This window comes from Mycteria americana, chromosome 1, assembly GCF_035582795.1.
Source record: "Mycteria americana isolate JAX WOST 10 ecotype Jacksonville Zoo and Gardens chromosome 1, USCA_MyAme_1.0, whole genome shotgun sequence".
In the NCBI taxonomy this organism is placed as follows: domain Eukaryota; kingdom Metazoa; phylum Chordata; class Aves; order Ciconiiformes; family Ciconiidae; genus Mycteria; species Mycteria americana.
The window spans coordinates 119591120-119609863 of NC_134365.1; the positions used below are offsets into that span (position 1 = coordinate 119591120).

Here is an 18744-nt window from a genome sequence, read left to right on the forward strand (position 1 = left end):
TTAATCTGAAAACTACCTAACACCTAAGTGAAACTAAAGGGTTGTGAGGTTTTTTACAGCAAACAGAGATGGGACGGGAGCGCAGGAATAGTTATTTTTCTGTGAGGCTGTGGATCCTCATTTCTATGAATAGTGATTTTTGTAGTTATTACTTCATCCCTGTTAATTTTTAGGGAACCAGAGCGAAACACGCAGCATGTGCTAAAATCCTTCCCTGGCTTTTGTACCTTTCTTGATTTTTTTTTTATAGATGGAGGCCTACACTGGTAGGGATATCAGCATAGTTAAGCTACTCTGATTGAATTAGCTGCAGTTGAAAAGGGTCCCCTTCCTGAGGTGGGCAGGTCTGTGGAGTGGGTTCCCCGTGGCCTGCATCGGAGGTGTGATCCCTGCCTGGAACAGCTTTTCTGTCTGAAGCCCCTAGCACAGGCTAAGTTACGCCCGTCAAGCCTGCTGTTCTCTTGAGTAGAGCTGGGGTCTTTTTGGAAGGTGTAAGTTAACAATTATATCGTGCTGAAAGCCCTTGCAGCTTTGTTGGTAGGGCAAGGCCCCTACTAGCAACCTTATGCCTATGTAGAATATCACTACTTGCTTCTGGGTAAAAGCATGCCTGGTATAGACAAGGCCATTTGCATCAAGGGAATCTAAATATGTCTGAAATTGTTCAAGTGAAACGTTTTCAATCTTTAGCTCATTGAATACCAGAAATTAGATACCGTATTCTATCGGAAAGGTCTAAAATATATCAATGTTGGCATGGCACGAAAGGTACAGGTTGTTTGTAAAAGAGCCTCTTAAACACAACTGCCTTCTATTATAAATGTAATAAATCGACTGTGACATAAAAGTAAGCAAATTGATCCAAGTATCAAATCCATTATTTTTCCAAAGTTAATATTAAGGCACACCGCCTCCCAGCGATACACAGTATAGAACAATGCTGCTTTTAAAGGGTCTTGCAAGCGATTATTAAACCACATTGAACTTGAAGCTGATGTTGCAAATAAAGACCCCAGCAGCAATGAAATGGTTATACCTAGGTTTTGAGGTATTTTACATTTGTTTCAGGTCAACTAACCCCCCTAAGCTACTACTTCACGACACCAGAAGAAACTCTATGCAGGGTGAGTCTTCCAGCTGTAGGATTATTTGGTTTTACAGGACCGAGTCGTATTTGTACACATAAATCCTTGAGAATCGGTTTTGGGGTAGCATGAAGGGGACCCCCAGGGTGGCTGTGCTCGGGACAAATTGATTTTGGTGCGTTCTAACAAAACGCCTGGCAGCAGACACGGCTTTGCAGGTGGGCTGAGGCCGGCTTGCACTCAGGTATTATTTATTTATTCGCGGCGGCAGCATTTTCTTTCTCTTTCTTTGTTCCTTTAATTTTTCCTCCCATCTCGTGGGGCGCCCGCCCGCCCGCGCCGCCTGGCCCCGCAGACAGCCCCCGGAGCACATGTGCGTGTCACAGCCGGGCTGCCTGCTCTCACGGCGGAGGGGGAGGGCGCCTTTCGCATGGAGCCGCTCGGTAAGTGAGGGCAGCGCAGCGCCGGGCCCTGTGATGCAGCACTCGTGTGCGGGCAGGCCCCCCTGCTAGGCGCTGCCCGCGCTCGGCACACGGGGCGGCGGAGGCGCGGGGCTTGGCCCCGCTCCATGGAGACCAATGGCATCGCTCTCACCCACCCCCACCGGCCCCGAGCCCGCCGGCACGCACAGCCGCACGCTTCAGCCCACCATGGCCCCGCCGCCGCCGCCGCCGCTCCGGCCCTCGGCGAGGTGAGTGCCGGCCGCCGGGCTTCTCCGCGGAGGCCCAGACAGCTCCGGGCCCCGGTGGCCGCCGGAGACGGCCGCGACCGCGGCGGGAGAAGCGGAGGGGAAGGGAGGGTGGGGGGCTGGGTGGGTGTGCGTGGGGGGACGACGACGACGGGGACAGGGCCGCAGGGACCGGCGGTCACCGGCCACCATGGTGCCCTCCACCGACTTCCCCTTCTTTTCCTCCCCTCCCCGGTCTCCCGGAGGCTCAGGCGCAGCTTTTTCGGTGTACGGGGCGCGAGAGGGGCCGAGAACGGCGGGGGGCGGGGGGGGGGGGGCGCCGGTGTGGGGGCAGAACGGCAGTTAACGGTTTCATCCGTTGGGGGGGGGAGGGGGGGCAGGGCGCCCCGCCGGGGCTTCGCCTCTCGCTGGATGGGGGGGGAGGGGAGAGCGAAAGGGGGGGGGGGGGGGGTCGCCGGGAGGCGCGCCGCCGCCTGCTCGTGGGCGCGCGGGCGGTAGGGTGGGGGTGAGTGCAACAACATGGCGGCGCGGCGCGCTCCTGCGGGGGGGAGGGGGGAGCGGCGAACTCCTCCGAGACACGAGACTGCCCCCCCCACCCCCCCCCCCGGAAGCCAGACGGGGCTGGCGCTCTATGGCTTTTGCTCAGCGCTAGAGCGGCCGTCCGGAGGCCCGGGCTGTGCTCCCCCTCCCCCCGCGACGTCATCCGTTAGAGGGCAGCCAATCGCGAGAGGGCATCTAAGCGAGCACGTCAGCAAGGGCCTTCGGCCTCTAGTTGCGGCGGTGCCTTGTGGGATATTGGAGGCCTCGCGTCTCGGCAGGAAGGAAAGCGGAGCGCGGAGGGGGGGCCCGGTGCGGTAGGGGTGTCATGGCGACTAATATCGAGCAGATCTTTCGGTCCTTTGTGGTTAGCAAATTCCGGGAGATCCAGGAAGAGCAGCAGCAGCAGCACAGCGGGTAACGAGCTTGCCCGGGCCGGCGGGGGAGGCGACGCAGCCGCGCTCGCGCCGGGGCCTAGCGGGCGGGGAGAGGAGGGGTGTGCTGGAGGGGGGAGGTGCGCGGGCCCCGCCTCGGGACGGAGGGAGACGGGCCGGGGCCTAGGCCTCTTGCGGGTCGTTTCGGCGTCAACATGGCGGGGCCCGGGGGCTCGCGCCCTTGCGAGCGCCTTGAGCGAAAACACGGCGGGGGGGGGGGAGGGGAGGGGCGGGCGGACGCACGCACGCGTTGTCTCCTGGCGAACGCGCACCCGATTTCACTCACGGGCTTTCGGTGGTCTCTTGTGTCGGGGCAGGAGGGGAAGGGGCGAGCGTCTGTGCGATTTGTCTTACTGGTCTTGCTACATTTAAGCTCGCCTAGTTTTCCCCAGCCTTACCTCGCAAAATAAGCAAAATCTGCTGGAGAAGAGTGAGTGATGGGTGCTTATTTTGTGAGGGGAGCCTATACAAGTTCTTACATAAAGCATGGGGACTGTGGCACATTCGAGAACGTGGTTTTCCTCCCTTGTGCCTAATACTCAGTTGTCACAACGTGTTCTGTTGTGAATAAGTGAAAGTTAATCAAAAGGTAGATGTTCCACTAAAAGCATGGCTTCTTCAGGAGGCTAAAATACTGTTTCGAAGGGTTGAGTATAATAAACGCTTATGAATTTAAAAAAAAAAAAAGGTCAAAAAAGGCTCAAAATTGCTTGTATTATGTTGATATTTTTTTTGGTTAGTGGAAAGGTAGAAGGCCAGCCCAATGGTGACACAATCCCAGCTGAGCAAGCCAACCCTTCAGATGACACTGTTGCTGGTGCTGGGAGTCGTCAGAATGATCAGATAGTACAGAAAATAGAGGAAGTGCTCTCTGGAGCCCTTGATACAGAGCTGCAGTGCAAATCAGGTAAATGAAAACACATTTGGCAAATATGTTCTTGTTTAAGAAGGTTGTCATAGTGCTTAAAATTGAATCAGTTTTACAGAGATGAAAAAGTACTTTTCAGTACTGCTCCTCTCACTGAGCTTCATCTGACAAGTTGTATGTTTATTGTAATGTTTGTTAAATATTTTGTCTACTGTGATTTACAACCATAGATGGACAGAGAAGTGTGTAATTTAAAAATTGAAGCTGGTTATTATATGAAAGCATTACTTAGTGTGCGAAAAAGTTACTTTTCTTTTCTCTCCATTACAATAGTGCTAAAACTTATAAATAATATCTATATATATATAATTGTGCTTTATTTTGTATATACCTACTTCGGGGTCTCAATGAGCAGTTCTTACTAACAAAGCTGGTACTGATAGATAGAAGCATTGTTTGTTTTGTTGTTCTGGGTGTGTTTGCAAGATTATTTCTAAAAATCATTTATTAGAATTCAGAACTGTATGATTAATTGTTCTGTCACAGTAAGATGCTTTGCTGTTTTAAAATAAATAATGCACTTATCTTTAAAATATAGATACCTAGCTTGCAATCTTCCAAAGGTTAAGAAATTTTTAGGTAGCAATCTCATAACTTCACTAAATTACTGGATTTATTATGCCAAAAAGTTGCATATGAATATTCCTTTTTGTGGGACTAGGCTTTTCTGTAAAATTTCTGAATCGGGAGTGTCAGAGAGGTGAAGGCTCTAATTACGGCATTTCTAATTTTTTTGAGTTGAAACGTAGGTGACTGCTATGTACTTGGTAAGTATAGTTCCAGAGTGATTTTTTTTTTTTTTTTAAGAGGCAGCATAGAAAATTGTTTATTTCAGAGATTCTATTTGCAAGGTTTTGGAATTGCTTTTTCTTTCTTTTATGCACAGTGGCTTGTTTACCTTGAGCATTTTCAACAGTCTTTCACTTATGCTGTACAAGCAGCACTTCAGGCTGGCAACTAGTGTTTGTGTGTGGGTTTTTTTGGTGTGGTTTGTTTTTTTTAATTGTATTTTTGTTCTTCTGTTGTGGAAGAATGAGGCAAGCTAACATGGTAATACATAAGTGAGACCTGTTAACCTGGAAGTTAATAAACTTAACCTATGGTAAATGTTCCCACTGTTCATATCTGGAAAGGAGTTAATGTTGCTGTTGGACAACACAGATTATCTGAAAATGCTGTTAGAAAAGGTTGTTTGACTCTGCTTTATTGTCCTTTTTCATTACATTCACAACAATGTTGGTGGAAACACTATTTTTTTGTTAAGCTGTTTATTCTGTAAAAATGTGTGTGCTTAAAACTGTCTGAGATACTTGTTTATGGAATCTTAAGTCACGTTCATTTAATAGTATTGCAATTACCAACAGTTTTTGAATGATTTTGCATTGTTCACTTGAAAGAGTATGCTTTGTAATCACAGCCATATTATAATTGGAGAATCCATATTGCTACACTGGCAAGTATAAATATAATCATTGAAGATCACACGTAAGCAGACTTGAATATATAGCTCATATTTAACAGAAATTATAACAAGTTATCTTTAATAGAAGATCCAAAGAAGGGTAGGGAAATGAGGTATAGAATTAAAAGAAGGTGATGGAAACCTCAGTCTTCCTCTTTTTCTTTCCCCCTCAGTGACTGCTTGTCCCTGCAGTCACCTGAATTTATTAGTTACTTTCGCATTTGAAGCAAAAGCTCTCTTAGGTACTTGCAGGTTTGCAGTTGCTTGTGGCAACTGCAGTCCAGTCTGAGCAGGTGGTTGCCTGCAATGCCTTAAAGCTTGTTTGGGATTGGGGAAGTAGATGCTGTTTTCCCCAGATTTGTTTGAAGAACTTAGTCGGTGAGGAACTTCATCAGTAAATACACTTAGATAATTTCTAACACACTAATAATATTGGGCTCACTCACAAGTTAAAGCATAGTAGGGGATAATGGGTCGGCCACATTTTATACAATAAGCATACCATCACTTAGATAATTTGTCTGGAAAATGGGAGTTCTTGATTCACTTCCTTGTGCAGCTTGGTGTAGTTTAAAAGTACATCTCCAGCCTCCTGGAAGAATGCACTGCCCATTTGAATATAGGTGGAAGTATATTCAGCTACTTCTTGGAAGGAGTTATGTTCTCACTGGAACTGTGTTGCTGACCAAGAAGATTTGGTTAACTTTTTGACAGAAGAATTAGTTCTTTTTACTTAAAGTGACTCCTGAGAGGAAGGGTAAGAGGGCTCAAAAGGGAGTATGTGCTATTTGTGTATGGTAGTTTAGTGAAGAAGGCATGGGTTTCAAGTTTAAATTTTTTGTGCCTCTGTCCATGTACTTGGTCAGTAGTCTAAAAGAATTTTTAAAATGTAGTTTTAATAACATTTACAAGGAAAATATCATTTTTTTCTAGATGTAGACAAAAATACTGTGAAAAATAGTACTCAGTCTACAAAAAGAAGCTCTACTGCTGAAGATGAAATTCCTAGGAAAAAATCAAAGAAGAACAAGAAACACAAAAGCAAGAAGAAGAAGAAAAAGAAGAAGAAAAGGAAGAAAGAGAAAAAGCATAAAAAGCAGCCAAAGGAGTCAAAGTTGAGTACACGTCATGGAGAACATGCAGACTTGCAGCCTGCTTCTCACTTGATAGCAGAGAAATCAAGCTCCAAATTGAGTGTACAGCATGTGGGATTTGGAGACGCAGGTCTGGCTGTCCACGTGCAGCCAGAAGAACTGTGCTTAAAAGCAAGTGAGGAGCTTGATAGACAAGCTTTAGGACTTGTTTCTCATTCAAGAACTGATTCTCAGCAATCTGCAGAAAATCTTGGAAGTGAGAAGGGGACTTTGTGTGCAACAAATCCTCCATTTACTTTAGAAGGCAGCCAATCTGATATCCAAGAAAATGCTAGTATAGCTCAAACTGAAATTTGCACTAGAGAAGAACAAATTAAACAGTCTCATGAAAATATTTATCCTATAGCTATTAATGCAAGTGAAAAGGGTGTTCTTGTTGATACTGGAAATGATGCTTTGTCTAACATCCCATCTGGAGTTGCCAGTAAATCTGAAATTCAGAAAGATTCAGCAGCAACTCTAGCTTCAGAGGTAATAGAAGTACTAAAAGGTTCAGAAGTTATTCTGAAATCTAAAGGCACTGGGGAAGTAAAAGCTTTGGATACAGCTCTTGAGTCTGAGACCATGGAGGTGTTGAAATATTCAGAAGCATCTTTACAATCTGTGGCACAGGGGGGAGCAAAAGAGCTAGAAGCAACTTCAGAATCTGTGTCTTTGGCAAGTGATGTGACAACAATTCCTAAATCTGCAAACCAGGCAGATCTGAGTACTGTGAAGGTAGCTCACATGTCTGTGGCCATGGAAGAAGTGAAAATTCCAGAAGCAACTGAAAAATCTCTGCATATGGGAAATGTGGAAAGAACTTTGGAATTAGGGGGTGTGAGCAGAACTTTGGAGCCAGCCCTGAAGCCCTCAGTTATGTCTGATAATTTGAGAGTGATGCAGTGCAGCCCCACAGAGGGTTCAAATCTCTTGAAGGCAGATGTATCTGTGCAACATCCTTTAAAAATATCTGCAGCGACTGCTGTGACCCAAGTGGAAATAAAAAGTGCCAAAATACCTCTGGGACCAGGAACTGTTACAGAAGTGAAGGATATTGAACCAGCTAGAAGCTCTGTGCATGTGGAAAATGTGAAAGCTTTGGAAGAAACTCTGCAGCCAATTGCTGCAGTAAAGCCCAAAACTTTGGAAACAATCATGGAACCTGTGGGTGTTACAGCAAAAGATGTCAAAGCAGCTCGAGAATGTCTGCCAGTTGAAGTAGTCAAAGATACGGAAGGTACCACTGATCCTGCAACAATGCTGAATGCATCAGGAGTGTTCCTACAACATAAAGTCTTGACAGAAACAAGAAGTGTGGATAGAACCCATGAATCTGCACTTCCGGCAGAATTGACAGATGTGAATGTGGTTGCAGAGGCAAAAGGTTTAAGAGCAACTTTAGAACCCTTAGCAGTTGTGCAGACTTTCATTCCCCGAACAACTCCAGAAATCCAGATGGCGGAGGGTTTTAAAGGTCCACGAGCAACTGTGGAAGTTGCAGCACCAACAGGAGTAAAAGATCGAGAAACAAGTCAAGCTACTCTGCAACTGGAAGATACTAATGCTTCAAAAATTTCAGAATCTACTTTCAAGCCTGTAGCTGTAACAGAGACAAAAGATTCAGAAGGTACTTCATTACTGAGACAACCAGAGGAGCTGGGAGAATCAAGATCTGAGAGTGAATCAAATGTGAGAGGTTTGGAAGCAACTCCTCTGTATTTGCAGAAAGAAGACATGAAAAGTCCAGGAGGAGTCCTAAGACCATTGGCTGCGGTGGAAGCAAAAACTTTGAAAACAACTTCACTGTCTTTGCAAATGGAAGGTGTGAAAGCTTCAGAAGAAGCTGTGCATTGTGGGACTCTGGCAAGAGGTTTAGCAGCAACACTAGATTCAACAGCAGTGTCAAAAGGTTCAGAAATAAATCTAGATAGTATGGCAGGAGTAGAAGCAGGCTCAGATACAGGTCTCCTAGCTATGAAAGTCGGATCTGTAAGACCAGTGAGAAGTTTGGAAACAACTATAGGACCTGTAGCAGAGACAGAAAGGAAAGATTCAGAAACAGACCTTGACACAGCTGGGACAGAACTGAAGACATCTGTATCACACCTGCACATGAAAGGTGTGAGAGATTTAGGAGATCCAGCATCTGTAGGTATGGCAAAGATATCAGCTTTGGAAGCAGTCTTGCAGCCTGGAACCCTTGCAGTGGCAAGGGGCTTAGGAGAAAATGTGTGTTCTGAAGCCAAAATGGGTAGCAAAGTCTTGGAAGCAAGTCCAGGACTTCTTGCTATAGAAGAAAGATCAGAAGGGACTCCTGAATCTGTGGTTGCGTGTGTCAGCATGGAACCAGTTAGAGAGCCTGAGGCGTTAGCAGGAACGATGCATTTGAAAACCACAGCAGAGAGAGAACCAAAACATGCAGAAACAGTTGCAGAACCTCTTGGTGCAAGCAAAACAGAGAGTTCCATCATTTCACAGTCTCAGGTTATGACACATACAAGGACTTCACAAACTGAGGTGGTAGGGGAGATAAAGGATTCTGAACTAGCCATGAGTTTTGCCACTGTAGAAGTGAGAGGTTTAGATAACTTGTCAGAAGTTGAGGCAGTTACAGAGGTAAAAGATGTGGAAGCAAGATCAAAAACTTCACACTTAATGCAGATGAAAAATTTGGAAATGGTTGTGGGATCTGAAACAAGGACACTAATGCAAGGTTTGGGAAGGACATTGGCATCTGAGGTGGTTAGAGAAATGAGGCATTCTGAAGTTGCTCCAGAAGATCCAAACAAAGCAAAGGCAAGGAGCAAAGAAGCAATACTAGAATCCATGCAAACAGTGATGGTGCAAACTTTAGAAACAAGTTCAAAATCTGTACAGGAACAAATAGTAGGTCATTCAGAAGCAGTATTAGAGTCTTTACCCAGAGTGGAAGAAAAAAGTGTGGCATCAGAAATAGTGTCAGAAGTGAGAAACTCGAAAGGAGCTTTGGAATCTAAGATTTTGACAGATGTGAGAACTCAGGGACCTACTGTAGAATATATAATTGCAACAAGGAAGACAAGCACAAAAAAAAATGAGCCCTCGCTTATCAATGTAAAAGATTTGGAAGAAGCTTCAGAAATTGAGAAAGCAGTGAAAGCAAAATATTTGGAGCCAGCATCAGAAGCTAGAGAAGTGAGGTTGTTGGAAAGTATGAAAGAGTCTGCAACAGTACAGGTGAAAGGGTCTGAAACAGTTGAAGAGCCTGAGGTACACATGGATATCCAAGGTTTGGAAACTTCCCAAAAGTCTGGAAATGTGGGGACAATTAATGTTTTAGAAGTTGTTTCAGAAGCTGTTCCAGAATCTTTGCACACTGAAAGGCAAGAACATTTGCAAGCAGTTCTAGAAGCAAAACCTGCTGCAGAATGGAAGAGTACAGAAGAGGCTCCAGAAATCTTGAGTGCTGCTGAAATTAAAACTTCTGAAGCAATTCCAAAACCAGGGGACGTGAAAGATCTGGAAACAACACTGGAACATGAAGTGGCAGCAGAGGTACAATATGCAGAACGGGTGCAGGGTCAACAAATGGAGGATGTGAGAGCTCCAGGTCAAGCTCAGGAATGCGAGATACTGGTTGAGAAGAAAGATGCGGAGCAAACTCAAGCATCTGAGCCTTTAATAGTAGAAACAGTTTTTAGTTCTTCACATGCAGCAGATGAAAAAGATTCAGCAGAGACTCCTGAATCTGAAATAATCAGAGACACAAAACAGTTGGAAGCAGCTCCAGCTCACGTGGCAGAAACAAAAGATTTGGAAACAGCTCCTCTTCCTGAGACTGTTGTAGATCTGAAAGATGCAGAAGCAGCTGTGGAGTTGGAGGCAGAGACAAAAGATTTGGAAGCAGCGCCAGTACCTGAGACTGTTACAGAAGAAGTTCCAGTACTTGTGGCAGAGGCAAGCCAGTCGGAAGTCATTCCACAGGCTGAGGCTGTCAAAGAAGCAACTCCAGAACAGGAGTCAGAGAAAAGAGATTCAGAAACATCTGATGTGCAACCTGATGTGGCGGCACGAATGAGGGAGACCCTGATGAGACTTGAGAAAGTTATTGAAAAAAGTAGCCATAGAAGCAGTGATAAAAAACATGATGCAAAGAAACAAAAAAGGAGTCGCTCCAAGTCTCAGTCCAGGTCTAGGAAGCGGAAGAAAAAATCAAGGTCGCGTTCTACTTCCAGGCGCTTGACCTCTAAGAGAGCACGTTCTAGGAGCAGAAACTATTCAGATTCCCGAAAAAAGCATTCCAAATCTAGATCCCGATCTGTGGAAAAGAGAGAGAGAAGAGTGTCTTCCCGGAGGTCCAGGCGCAGACGTTCCAGGTCGTCTGACCATTACAGGTCTAAATCCAGATCAGCAGAAAAGAGAGGGAGCAGATTGTCCTCTGGGAGGTCCAGACGTAGACGTTCCAGGTCGTCTGACCACTACAGGTCTAAATCCAGGTCAGTGGAAAAGCGACTGTCCTCCCGAAGGTCCAGACGTAGACGTTCCAGGTCTTCTGACCGCTACAGGTCTAAGTCCAGGTCAGTGGAAAAGCGACTGTCCTCCCGAAGATCAGGGCGCAGACGTTCCAGGTCTTCTGACCACTACAGGTCTAAGTCCAGGTCAGTGGAAAAGCGACTGTCCTCCCGAAGGTCTGGGCGCAGACGTTCCAGGTCTTCTGACCGCTACAGGTCTAAGTCCAGGTCAGTGGAAAAGCGACTGTCCTCTCGAAGATCTGGGCGCAGACGTTCCAGGTCATCTGACCGCTACAGGTCTAAGTCCAGGTCAGTGGAAAAGCGACTGTCCTCCCGAAGGTCTGGGCGTAGACGTTCCAGGTCATCTGACCGCTACAGGTCTAAATCACGGTCAGTGGAAAAGAGGGGGAGCAGGTTGTCCTCCTGGAGATCCCGCCGCAGACGTTCCAGGTCCTCTGATCGTTCTAAATCTAGATCCAGGTCTTCAGAAAAGAGAGGGGGCAAAGAATACTCGTGGAGGTTCAGACACAGAGGGTCCGGTTCCTCTGATCGTTCGAAATCTAGGTCAAGATCTGTTGAGAAGAGAGGTCGGAAGGCATCTCTGCGAAGGTCTAAACGTCAGCGCTCAAAGTCCTCTGACCGTTACAAGTCTAGATCCAGATCAGTAGAAAAAAGAGATCGAAAGCAATCATCACGGAAGTCTAAACGTCAGCGCTCAAAGTCCTCTGACCGTTACAAGTCTAGATCCAAATCAGTGGAAAAAAAGAAGGAGTCCTCACGAAAATCTAAGCGTCGCCGCTCAAAATCTTCTGAACGTTACAAGTCTAGGTCTAGGTCTGTTGAAAAAAAGCGCAAGGAATCTTCAAAAAAATCCAAACGGAAACGTTCCAAGTCCTCTGATAGTGTTAAGTCAAGGTCCAAATCTATAGAAAAAAGAGAGAGTAAGTTATCCTCAGTAAAGTCCAGTAGCAAGCGTGTGGAGTCTTCTGAACTTCAGGAGTCAAACAAATGCCTTGAAAAAGCTGAAGTTCCTGAATCTTCTTTTGCAAGTGAAGGCAGCTCTTCCAAATCCTCTAATGGTCCCATGTCAGTAGCTTTGTCTGTTGAAAGAATAAACGGCCCAGAGCTGCCGCCAGCATCTGAAGGTGGATTTTCCAAAACTTTTGATAGTCTTGAGGAAAGCTCCTCGTCTATTGAAAAAACAGCAGGTCTGCAGCCCACTGTGATGTCTGAATTTGATAGCTCCAAAACCCCAGATGACCAGGAATTGAGATCCATGCCTGTGGAAAAAACACAGGTTTCAGAGCTTTCTGTGACATCAGAAGATGGATCAGCTGACAAAGCAGTGGCACTGGAGTCTTCATCACTACCTGAACTTACATACTCCGCATCCAAGTCAACATCCTCATCTGTTGAAAGAAGGGGAGATCCAGAAACTTCTTCGGTAACAGAATTTCAGCTCTCTGCACCCCATGAAGATGAGTTGAGATCTACCTCTCTCAAAGAAATAGAGGGTCCAGAGCCTCTTCTGACACTTGAAAGTGGATGCTCTGTATCTTCTGATGATTACAAGACAATCTCCTCATCCTCCGGAAGAACGGAGGTTCAGGGCACTTCTCTGGTGTCTGAAAGCATACTCTCTGACTTGCCTGATGGTCATGAATTGAGACATATCCCCGTTGAAAAAACAGAGCTTCAGAAGTTTCTGCAAGTACCTGAAAGTGAGTCTTCCAAGTTGGCTGACAGCCCTGAGTCAAGGTCACTATCTTGTGAAACAGTAGAGACTCAGAAGTCTTTTCTAGCACCTGAAGTTACATGCTCTGCGTTCCCTGATGCCTGTGAGTCTGCGTCCTTGCCTGTTGAAAAGGGCCAGATGCAGGAGCCTTCTCTGGCTTGTGACAGTGGATGCTTCAAGTCTCCTGATGAACATGAATCGGGATCCAGCTTTGCTACACAAATAGAGGAGCTACCATTGATACCTGAAGGTGGGTCCTTCAAGTCACCTGATGGAAATGAACAAAGATCTTTATCTGTTGAAAAAGTCAAGGCTCCAGATGCTTCCCTGACATCTGAGTGTGGTCCTGTTGAGCTCTCAGATGACCTCATTTCAGCATCATCTTTTGAAAAAATGCAGGAAGTTGTACTGACAAGTGTGGGACAAAGCTGCAAGTCTTCTGAAGCTCATGAGTCCAGATCATCTGTTGACAAAGATTTAGATGGTCCGACACTTTCACAAGTACTTGAAATTGACTGCTCTGAATCTTCTGAAAGGCATGATTCGAGGTACCTGCCTGCTGGAAAAATAGAGGGTACAGGATCTTTCTTGATGTCCAAAAGTGGAATTTCTGTATGTCATGATGGCCATAAATCAAAACACAATTACTTTGAGAAAACAGAAGGTGCAGAACTGTCATTGGCATCTGAGCTTAGGTGTTCTGTCTTCCCTGAAGGGTATGAATTGACATCCACTGCAGTTGAAAAAATTGAGATACAGAAGTCTCCTCTCCCACTGGAAAGTGGGTTCTCCAAGTCTGCTGATGTTTGTGAATCAGTAAGCACACCTACTGAAAAACTACAGACCCCAGTGACTTCTCTGACATCTGAAGGTGGGCTTTTCCTGTTGCCTGATAGTCATGAATTGAGACCTATCCCTGCTGAAAATGTAGAGGTGCGAAAGTCATCTGAGCTGAAATGCATTGCATCCCCTGATGGCCACAAGTTGAGATCTGCCTATGATGAAGAAATACAGGTGCAGGAGCCACCTCTTATGCTGGAGAGCAGATGTTCTGTTTCTTCTGATGGTGAGTTGACATGCACCCCTTTTGAAAAAGTTGAGGTAGAGGAGCCTTCTCAAATGTCTGAAAATGAATACACAATAGGGCTTGATGGCCCAGAGCTGACATCAACCCCTGCTGAAAAAACAGAGATGCGGGAACTTTATCGGATGTCTGAAGAAAGATGTTCAGTGTCCATTGAGACCCAGGAGTTGCGGTCACCCTCTGTTGAAAAGATAGAAGTGCAAGAGGCTGCTCTCACGTCTGAAAATGAATATGCTGTATCTTGGGAGGGCCAGGACTTGAGATCTAGCTCTCCTGAAAAGGTAGAGATGCAGGAGGCTTCTGTAGTACCTGACAATGAATATGCTGTGTCTTCTGATGATCATGAATTGCCATCTTCCCTTGCTGAAAAAACAGAGGTACAGGAGTGTTCTCTGATGTTTGAAAATGAATATGCTGTATCTCCTGAGGGCCAGCAGATGACAGCCAGCCCTGCTGAAAAAGAGGTGCAGGAGCCTTCTCTGACATCTGACGGTGAATATGCCATCTTCCCTGAAGGCCAAGGATTACAGTCTACCCTTGCTGAAAAAACAGTGGTGCAGGAGCCTTCGCTAATATCAGACAGTCAATATGCTGCATCCCCCGAAGGGCAGGAGTTGGTCTCTGCTCTTACTGAAAAAGCAGAGGTGCAAGAGTGTTCTTTGCTCTCTGAAAATGAGTATGATGTATCTCCTGAAGGCCATGATTTGAGATCCAGTCCTGTGGAAAAAGAAGAAATGGAGGAACCTTCTGAAACTTCTGAAAGTGAAAGTTCAATGTCCACTGATAGCCAGGAGTTGCAGTCTACTGTTGTTGGAAAAACAGAGGTGCAGGAGTTGTCTTTGATGTCAGAAGGTGAATGTGCCATGTCCCCTGAAGGTCAGGAGCTGCAGTCTAGCCCTGCTGAAAAAGTAGAGGCTAAGGAACCTTCTCTCACACCTGAAAATGAACATGCTCTGTCCCCTGAAGAGTATGAACCAAGATTGACTCACGCTGAGAAAACTGAGGATAGGGATTCTTCTTTGACATCTGAAAATGACCATCTTTTGTCTTTCGAGAGCCAGGAGGTAAGATTCACCGCTGTTCAAAAAGCAGATGTGCGGGAGCTTTCTCCAACACCTGAAAATGAATGTGCAGCATCCCCTGATGGGCAGGAGTTGAGATTCCCCACTGTTGGAAAAGGAGATGCTCTCGAACCTTTGACGCTAAATGATAGAGCCTCCATGTCCCCTGATGACAGTGACTTGAAATCCATCCCTGTTGAAAAAATGGATGATGCAATGCCTTCTGTAATGCCTGAAAGTGCATGTTCCATGTCCCCTGATGGCTATAGTGTGAAATCTGGCCCTGGTGAAGAAACAGAGGATCTAGAGCCTTCTTTGATACCTGAACGTAGACATTCCACATCCTCATATCAGGAAGGTCATGAGCTGAAATCTCCCATGGAGGAAGAGGGTCTAGAGTCCTCTTTGACTTCTGAACATAGACGATCTGTGTCTCCTGAGGGCCATGACCAGAAATCTACCATAGATGAAGAAATGGATGATCTGGAGCCCTCTTTGACATCTGAACACAGGCGGTCCACATCCCCTGATGAGCATGAGTCAAGATCTAGCATTGGTGAAGAAGGAGAGTATCTGGAGCAGCCTTTGACAATGGAACGTAGATGCTCTGTGTCTTCTGATGAGCATGAGTCAAGGTCTACCACTGGGGAAGAGGTAGAGGATGCTGAACCCTCCTTGACAGCTGAACGAAGAGACTCCACATCCTCTGATGAGCATGAGTCGAGGTCTACCACTGGTGAAGATATAGAAGATAGGGAGCCCTCTTTGACAGCTGAACGTAGACACTCCACATCCTCTGATGACCATGAGTCAAGGTCTACCACTGGGGAAGAAATAGAGGATTTGGAACCTTCTTTGACAGCTGAACATAGGCGCTCCATGTCTCCTGATGGACGTGAGTCAAGGTCAACCACTGGTGAAGAAGCAGAGGACCAGGAGCTCTCTTTGACAGCTGAACGTAGACACTCCACATCCTCAGATGAACATGAGTCGAGGTCTACTGCTGGTGAAGATGTGGAAGATATGGAACCCTCCTTGACAGCTGAACGAAGAGATTCCACATCATCAGACGAGCATGAGTCAAGGTCTACCACCGGTGAAGAAGTAGAGGATATGGAACCCTCTTTGACAACTGAACACAGGCGTTCCACATCCCCTGATGGACGTGAATCAAGGTCTACCACTGGTGAAGAAGTAGATGATGTGGAGCCCTCCTTGACAGCTGAACGAAGAGACTCCACATCGTCAGATGACCATGAGTCAAGGTCTACCACTGGTGAAGAGGGTGAGGATGTGGAGCCCTCTTTGGCAGATGAAGATAAACAGGATTCCATGCCTCTTGAGAGGCTGGAGGAACAGGACTCTTCCTTTTTAGCTGAAAGTAGGCGTTCTGAGTCTTCTGAACGTGAAAAATCTAGATCCAAATCTGTTGATAAAATATCTGACAAAGAGTCTTCACGAAGATCTATAAGCAGACGCTCACAATCTCCTACTCGCCAAAAGAGTCGATCCACATCTGTTGAAAAAGCGGCAGACAAAGAGTCTTCACGAAGATCTAGACGTAGACGTTCTAGGTCTGCTGCTCGCCAGAAGAGTAGATCCACATCTATTGAAAAAACGGCAGACAAAGAATCTTCACGGAGGTCTAGACGTAGACGCTCCAGGTCCACTGCTCGCCAAAGGAGTCAATCAACATCTGTTGAAAAAGCAGCAGACAAAGAGTCTTCGCGGAGGTCTAGACGTAGACGCTCCAGGTCCACTGCTCGCCAAAGGAGTCGATCCAAATCTGTTGAAAAAACAGCAGACAAAGAATCTTCACGGAGGTCTAGAAGCAGACGCTCCAGGTCTTCTCAGCGCAGATCCCAGAGATACGATACAGAATCTCGCTCTAGACGGAATCGCTCCAGATCAGTAACACGGAGAAGAGCATCAAGATCAAAATCTAATCGTCGCTCTCGGTCTAGCTCATTGTCACGTTCAAGGCATAGAAGGAGGAGTAGGTCAAGGTCAGCATCAAGAAGGCGGCGTTCCTTATCAAGAGACAGGCGTAAGAGATCTCAGAGAAACAGATCGAGATCTACTGAGAGAAGAAGAAGAAGATCAGATTCAAGAGATCGTAGAATATCACTCAGATTACGGAGCAGGAGTCGAACACCTATTCGTCAAAGACGATCAAGGTCAAGAGGAAGAAGACGGAGCTCTAGTAGGTCACCAATTCGACTACGGCGATCAAGATCTTCAGGGAGAAGAAGATACAGCAGATCACCTGATCGTCGTAGGTCGAGGTCATCGGAACGATTTTCAAGCAGGTCACCTAAACGTCTTACAGACTTGGGTGAGTGACAATTTTATTTTCAGTAGTTCCATGGTTAGGTGATACTAAGTCATTTACATAGTCTTATTTCAACATATCTCTGTAGCATTCACAAGGGATTTCTTGGAAGTCGTTTTGTGCATTACTTTTAGGCAGTGACTTCCAAAAGGAACTTTTATGTTGGAGCTGAATCAGTGCTTACCACTTGGATGAAAGTGTATTTAGAGCAGGTTATATCTTGGGTATAGAGCTTTTATACAAAGGTAGTATGTTGCAGTCTTGAGGAACACTGTTCGTTGTAATAGTAAAGGCCAAGTACTCTGTAAGGAACTTGGGAATTTCTAGTTTTCCTGAGAAGAAATTGGGCATGAAAGAACATTTGAAAGTAAGTGCCAGTTGGAGAGTTCTTAGCTCTGTTGTCAGCTGTAATCCTTGTTTCCATCAGTCTGTCTTGCCTCTTTGCCATGGTAAAAACTTAATGGGAAGGGAGTCTCGTTTCTGAAAATATTCCCAGACCCAGCTGATTGGAAAACAACAAATCCTAATGAACTGCATCTTTTCTCTGTGACTGGAGGAAGGGAGGCCTTGTAGTTTCCTTAGGTAGTAAGTTACATAAGGAGAAAGAAGGTTTTAATTTTGAGAGACGGGCTCTTGTACAGTGTGTGAGGAAGCCTCCTTTTGTGGACCTCAGGTTCTGATCCTTTTAGTCCTGTCTCATAAATTTACCCTGGAAGCCCCTCTACCAGAGACATATTTTTGTACAGAACATGAGAATTAATGAGCATCCTTGAATCTGCCTTCATGCTTTGATTATGCAGCAAGTCTGTACCTATATACTTTTACTGCTTAAGAAGTAAAGGAATGTTGTCCTTTTAGGATTTTTGTAAAGCTATATGCTTGCAGAGATAGTGCTAACTCATTTATTTGCACACTGGCAGATCAGATAAGATGTATTTTATTTTCATTCCCTATTTCTGTGATAGGGCCACGTGTGCTTTTTTCCTTAATAAAGCAAAATACTGGTTTTTTTTTTAACAGTTTTGCGTGTAATTGTATTTTACGCAAGTGCACATTTTATTCAATGCTTATGTTTTTCTGTTTGTTGGTTTAGGCTTTCAGTAGCTTTCAGGCTACGTACTGGGGGACTTGAGGGGACTTCCTCAAGACCTTTGAATGCTTTTCAGAGATAGCTAGGAAGTAAACTTGGAATTTATGCTGTGTAGAAATGACCCAGTATTTCCAAAACTAGAATGAATCAGTGAAGTAGAATAGGCATCAGAACTTCTGTGGTTTGGAGGATTTTGAGTGCTGTAATTTGGACTCCCGTGCTTTGTGAAAAATTTGCAATTTCACTTGCCTGTTGAGTAGACCAAATTTTAAAATGTCAAGAGCAACTAAGTACCATTTTAGTTATTTTCACAGAACATAAAAATGCACAGTGTAGGTAAAATCTTGCGTTTTCTCTTCGTACTTTGTTTAGTCTGCCAGAAATGCTTATTTCTTACTAAAACAAGAATCTGTAAAAATAATTTTTCTTATTAAAAAAAATATTTTTTTTTTAGACAAGGCCCAGCTACTTGAAATAGCTAAAGCTAATGCAGCCGCCATGTGTGCTAAGTCTGGTGTTCCCTTACCACCAAGCCTGATGCCTTTGTTGTCTCAAAAGAAAGACGACAAAGCCAATCAGAAGTCATCAAGAGATACGCTAAAGGAGCTCACTGAGGTAAGCGAGAACAACAGTATCAGACCTGAAAATAAGCAAATAGGGTTTTCGTGACTTTAGGCAAGCT

General features: G+C 45.4%; 1 protein-coding gene across 5 annotated transcripts in view; it reads left to right on the forward strand.

Annotated features, from left to right (window-relative positions):
- Nucleotides 1-1483: 1483 nt before the first annotated feature.
- SON (SON DNA and RNA binding protein) overlaps nucleotides 1484-18744 on the forward strand; it is a 41751-nt gene continuing 24490 nt past the window's right edge. For 2 of the 5 annotated variants that reach the window (XR_012777947.1, XR_012777948.1), the window contains exons 1-4: nucleotides 1484-1776; nucleotides 3485-3651; nucleotides 6068-16975; nucleotides 18517-18677. Coding sequence is in view for 3 of the 5 variants with exons in the window: in XM_075517815.1 (XP_075373930.1) it covers nucleotides 1664-1776; nucleotides 3485-3651; nucleotides 6068-16975; nucleotides 18517-18677 (11349 nt within the window). In the remaining 2 variants the exon portion in view is untranslated. Of the gene's footprint in view, nucleotides 1777-2556; nucleotides 2728-3484; nucleotides 3652-6067; nucleotides 16976-18516; nucleotides 18678-18744 lie in introns of those variants that run through there. The other 3 variants (XM_075517815.1, XM_075517799.1, XM_075517808.1) reach the window with 3 other exon arrangements.